The sequence below is a fragment of the Cebidichthys violaceus genome, unplaced genomic scaffold, assembly GCF_023349555.1.
Source record: "Cebidichthys violaceus isolate CVI_PGR_0920_01 unplaced genomic scaffold, fCebVio1.0.p SCAF_95, whole genome shotgun sequence".
Taxonomy (NCBI): Eukaryota; Metazoa; Chordata; class Actinopteri; order Perciformes; family Stichaeidae; genus Cebidichthys; species Cebidichthys violaceus.
In genome coordinates, this window is record NW_027176981.1 from 43,391 (window position 1) to 49,220 (window position 5,830).

General features: G+C 42.2%; 1 protein-coding gene across 1 annotated transcript; it reads left to right on the top strand.

Moving 5' to 3' along the window:
• The first annotated feature begins 1,069 nt into the window (after window positions 1–1,069).
• LOC137868058 (5'(3')-deoxyribonucleotidase, mitochondrial-like) lies at window positions 1,070–5,451 on the top strand. The gene is made up of 5 exons (XM_068704569.1): window positions 1,070–1,830; window positions 2,356–2,456; window positions 3,630–3,690; window positions 3,817–3,931; window positions 4,318–5,451. Exons 1-5 carry the CDS (start codon window positions 1,555–1,557, stop codon window positions 4,455–4,457), a joined length of 693 nt encoding a protein of 230 aa, XP_068560670.1. The 5' UTR covers window positions 1,070–1,554; the 3' UTR covers window positions 4,458–5,451.
• Window positions 5,452–5,830: the final 379 nt, after the last annotated feature.

The window sequence follows — 5,830 nt, forward strand, 5'->3', positions numbered from 1 at the left end:
TAAAGCTATCGCGAGATCATAAAAACTGAACAGACTGCAACGAGATCTACGAACCGACCGTTTGATTATTAAAGGGACAGACACACGATTTACTAAAAGTATTACAGGACTGAATCACATTTTTGATATTATTATTATTTTTCTTCTAAGGAATTTGAAACATATTGTTCTTGTCTTATGTGGGACTCAAGGCGCTGCAGTTGTATAATTCTGACAACAGTTCTCCCTTTAGAGAAGGGGAAAACACAGGAACTGACGCACATTTTACCGTGTTTTAAACAAAGATGTTATAAGTTGTAAGAGCTCCTGCCTAACAGACTTTAAAATACCAAGACAGTCTGCCGCCCTTGCAGTTTTGAATTTCCTTCATCTTATATAACTGTTGAGAAAATGAAATACATTAAGTTAAGAAGTCCTGACAGCTAATTTAAATTAAGTAGATTATAACAATCACACTTATTCATTGGTGGCTTAAGACCTTTGCTATTAATTCAGCCTTTCAATATGGGAACCTAGGTTCTTCACCTTCATAAACTTAATATGAATTTGGATATCTGTGCTCAAACTTACTGCATGCTTAATGTACAATTACTTACTTAATGTGAGGTATTTTCTCATTGCTGTACTGCCATATCTTCCATTAGCGTAGTTTATACTGTAATGTGGTGGAGTGCACTGTAATTGTAATTTGTGGAAAAATGTCTGAAACCGATCTACAATCTCAGAGGGAGAGCAAAATAAAGAAAAAACACACAGCTGAAATATATACAATTAAATATTTACTTTGGCAAATTTATAAACATCATGCATTTTATTTATAGTGGACTGGTCCCCAAACGTGTCACTGTAGAATGCTTTTTTTAAGAATAGGCTATTATTTGTCACATGCAGGCAGAAATAACCTCCGCCTATACTACTACTAATAATAACAATAATCATAATATTATTGGTAGTAAAACGTTTTCTTTCTTTCTTTGTCTAAATTTGCAATATTGTGTAACTGCAAATTCTGCCACGAAACAACGGAGTGAGCCATCTTCCCCTTTACAGATCTTTGCTGAGAGCAGGCTTGTTGTACAGTTTGTTCTCGCTGCTAAGCTTGTCTCTCCTTGGTGCCGCAGTACCAGTTGTGTACTACCCGTTTTTAATGCTCAGGTAGCACCAACAGCTGGATGTTACAGATGCTGTGAGTTTGAGAAAGGCTTTGAGTAGCCCGGGGAGGGCAGTCAATACACACTAACAACCGACGCAAACGGCTCCCATTACACTGTGTCTAAAGGCATGTCACATTTGACCTGCCTGCTGCTGTGCGGCTAGCCTGTCAGCTAAAGTTAGCCACCGACTGTTAGCTCGACTGCGGCTGACTGCATGAATAAAGTCAAGCTGACAAAACATTTCACGAAAAGACAAAATAACAACACAGCCAATGCCACGTGGTGAAAACTGCCGCAGTATTTAGAAAACTTTGGACTCCCATGCGGACTTCATCCAGTGTTTCCGGCGTCGTTTGGAGAGGGTTAACGGTGACAGCCGCTCGGTCGCGAGTCACACACTATGTTAATACTGTTCAGCACCGCACGCCTACTCGGAAGAGGGAAACCGGTGCTCCGTGACCGTTTTACGAGGATTTGCGTAAACATGTCGTCCTCCTCTCACTCGGGTAAGAGACTGCGGGTTCTGGTCGACATGGACGGGGTGCTGGCGGACTTTGAGGGGGGCTTCCTGAAGAAGTACCGGGCCCGGTACCCGGACGACCCCCACATCAGCCTGGAGGACAGGAGAGGGTTCTGGGTGTCAGCGCAGTACGGGCATCTGAGGAGTGACCTGTGTGTGAGTTACATTGTATAAACGTGTCTGGTATTGTAATGTTATGGTTAATGGATCCACAGCTGCAGTGCTGCACAGAGCCAAGGTCCCACGAGCTGGTCCCCTTTTGAAATAGTTACAATTTAACAGGACGTAATTACACAGAGGTCTCACTCTGTGGAGTTTGCAGTTGAAGCTTGATATTAAAGTAGTTCAACCACTATTTTTATATATATTTTTATGAATTTAATACAATATCTGAGGGGACAGATAGCCTCACATTATGTTATCCCATACAAAAAATAATTACATATTGAACTATTAAAAAATGTCTTCAGACATTAAAAGCTACTTAGAATATGTCTAAAATGTCAGGAAGTCGTAAACTCCATGTTGAAATGGACCACAAAGAAGTTTTTCTCAGTTCCTGCTTTGTCACGATTGAATCACCCTTCAGAGCACATTGCCCACTCACGTGGATCCACGCATACACCTTATCTGTGTGCACTGATACTAAGCTGTGTGCTGTTTGTTTGTCTTTACCTCCAGGAGAAAGCCATCAGTATCTGGGAGTCCAAGGACTTCTTCATAGAGCTGGAGCCGCTGCCAGGAGGAGTGGAGGCGGTCAAGGAGATGGCCAAGATGGACGAGTAGGTTTTGAAGATGCGGGTTCACTCGCATAATAAATACAACTTTTTTAGCTGCTGCTGACGTAAAAGCAACATGTGACAGAGACAGGTTTCTGAGCAGCTTCATGGAGATCAACATGAGGAGTTTGTGCCTTTTTAAAACTGCACAAATTCAAAAGTAATGGGTGTAAAGAAAAAGAGAATTAGCAATCTGGGTAGAGCCCTGAATTTGAATGCAGATGGTGAACATTTGCAGAGAAACTAGAGAGTTAGAAACACAGTTTTAAGGTTAAGACGACTCACGCTGTTAGTGAATATTGCAATGAGTAACAGACCACTGCTATGGACACAGTTCTGATCTCTACGATTTCCTTTAGCGGAAGAAACAAAATCATTTTTAAATTGATAGATTCATTTTGAAATCAATATATTTTGTCAAATTATTGATTTATTTAGTAAGTAGCAGTGTAATAAGCAGGATTATGTATTTCAATTGGGATATCATTTAGAAGGAATGATCATTTTTACATCAGTACTCTCATTTTCATTGGAAAAACATTGAAATGATTGAGGCGCGATGTTTTCTTAAGGTTGAAGAATATGATGTGCAGGCCAGGACATTTTAAGGACGTCTCTTCAGCGCGACTATTTTTAATTTACACAGATTTTTTTAATACATTTTTGCCTTTAACAAACTGATCTGGAGTAAATATTTTGCCTCCTGCGATTTAAAATGTGTATTAGGCCACATTGCAATTTTGATTTAACTGTGCGAGCCTTATGCTACTTAATCCACAACTATCACATTGAGAAACATTGTCTCCTCTGCATCTGGATCGATAATGACTTCTTCCATTCATTCAAGTCGACGTGGAGCAGGAGGCTGTGTTTAACGTTTCTCAGAGGCACACGACACAGAGGAATAACGGCTAGAAACAGCCGTCATATTTATAAAACTGCATGTTTACATTTCCTCTCCTGGTGGAAATGAATGGCTTTTTTTTTAAGCCACCAGTGCCTGAATGAGTTTTCAGGGAAATCTGCCATATGGTGTCTTCTCATATTTCTTCCCCTCTTTGTTTTTCCTTCCAGGGAGGGTCCACTGCCCGTCTCCAACATAGCTATTCCTTCCATCTGTCTGTCAGATAGAAGCGTCTGTCTAAATGCTGATATGTTTTCCCTTCCTTTCTGCAGCACAGATGTCTTTATTTGCACCAGCCCCATAAAACATTACCAACACTGCCCGTATGAGAAGGTAGGCCCTCTGCAAATCAACATGTATTCTGTTCCCTTTGGAAATTACTCCTGTTTCCTTTTTCTGATTAAATCTTGTGTGTGTGTGTGTGTGTGTGTGTGTGTGTGTGTGTGTGTGTGTGTCCAGTATGCCTGGGTGGAGAAGCATCTGGGTCATGACTTTCTGGAGCAGGTCATCCTGACCAGAGACAAAACGGTGATCAGCGGAGACCTCCTCATAGACGACAAGCCTGACATTCTAGGTGAGGACTGCATATATGCGTTTAAGCTTGTAATGCCACAACAGAAAGGCCTGCTAATTGAAATGAACATATCGATATTGATGACAATGCAACTCCCAGATCAATAACTGAACATTTGAAAAGGAAGAAAAGAGAGAAGCAAGTAAGAACATCTGAAAGGGAGAGAGGATTGTATAACCCTGTTCCTGTAATATCATGTGGGTGTTGTGATTATTTGCGTGCGTCTTCTTCGGCGCCTCATTCGCACCTTTTAAAGACAGCTGCCGCAGCGTGCGCACCGTTAGTCAGGACCTGCTGGGGTTAGCCTAGAGCAGTGGGGTGTGCACGCAGTAAAACACGCTTTGGCTGTCAGTAACGTGTCGTTGTGCGTGTCCCCTCCCGATCAGGCGTGGAGCCCAAACCGACGTGGGAGCACATCCTGTTCACCGCCTGCCACAACAAGCATCTCTCCGTCAGCCCCTCCCAGAGACGGCTGCTGTCTTGGGCGGACGACTGGAGGGCCATCTTGGACGGCAAAAGGCAGTGAGGGGACTCCCACGAGACCCCCGGGACCCCTTCATCACCACACCGGCGGGTGCCGAGGCTCGGAGGGAAACGCTGACTTCCAGAGGCAGTGCCAGAATTCATTTCCGAAAAAGAGAGTAAAATATTCAGAGAGGAACCGATCAGCTAAATTAACAATAACATGCAAGGTTGGATGGTTCACACGCTTGTTGCACTCTGTCGGGAGAGGACGTTCACTTGTCTGACCACAAGGGGGCGCCCCGAGACCGAGTGTGAAGCGAGCCGCCACTCCACCAGTCTCACTGAAGAAGCTGTTTTGTTTGAAACAACAAAACATTGGAAAATGGACACATGGTAAGTGTGAAGGCAGATTGGAGCTGCTCTGTGTCTGCATACTGTGTCTTTTGACTTTGGACATTTCTCTTCAAAATCAAACAATTTTTATTTTTGAGACACACGGGGCGATTCAGCTGTGGTCCCCTCTGCAAAAGATGGTCTCAAGCGAGTCTGTGAGATACATAAACATGCTGTAAGAAAGTCACCCGGAGTACAGCAATGCATCATGGGTCACCGAGCAGCACTGTCTATGTAAAGAGCAGATATGGTGCTTTTTAAAAACAAAAACAAAAACTAACTTCCTCTGTTTCACAAGGACCTATGCATCTTAACTGATACTGAAAAATAAAACTGCACACATACATATGCATGTTGCCAAAACCATCACTTGTGTTTGCCGTATATGTTTAAGATATTAAAGCAGGAGAAGATTAGTTTATTGGGTGTTGGGTTATATTTTACTTTAAAAAAAAAAAAGTGTTTTTATGTGCTCTGCTTTCACACAGCCACTCAAACTATTTATTTTGAAAAAAAACATTGTATTTATTTCTTCTCAAACTTTTGCAGTTTGCCGATTGTAAATACACTGAAATGACAAAGTAATAGTACCTCATGATCATCAAAAGCCAATACACGACACTAGCGTCTGTGTTTTTCAAATAAACTTTGTCTGAAAAGAATATATACACTGAATCCACTTTTTTTTTTTGTCGTCGAGTCAAAAGAGCCACGAAACTGCATTTGTCTGTTTCAATCCAAGAAAGTATTCTGCACCAATGATGTGGAAAGTGCACTCTCACTCTGTTGCCAGTTGCATTGTTCTGCTTCATCAAGTTAAGGCACACTGTGAGTACGTTTCAATCCACTTTGGCTATTTCTGGCGGGGTCTGTTACTACTTTGCCTGTTGCTGCTAATGTGCTTTTTGGAAACACAGCGGTGGATGCTGGGCATGTGTTATGGCTGATGCACTTAGTGCTGAAGTGTCATTGTGCCTGGTCTGAAATGCTTCTTTCTGTCCATGGGTGGTGTGCGTCTCATTCCACCTCGCTTAAAAAGAA

Bases quoted from the DNA above. Each gene is read 5' to 3' on its own strand.
- LOC137868058 (XM_068704569.1), top strand. From the start codon at position 1,555: ATGTTAATACTGTTCAGCACCGCACGCCTACTCGGAAGAGGGAAACCG. The intron at 1,831-2,355 runs GTGAGTTACATT...CTTTACCTCCAG, and splicing joins ATCTGAGGAGTGACCTGTGT to GAGAAAGCCATCAGTATCTG. The intron at 3,691-3,816 runs GTAGGCCCTCTG...GTGTGTGTCCAG, and splicing joins AACACTGCCCGTATGAGAAG to TATGCCTGGGTGGAGAAGCA.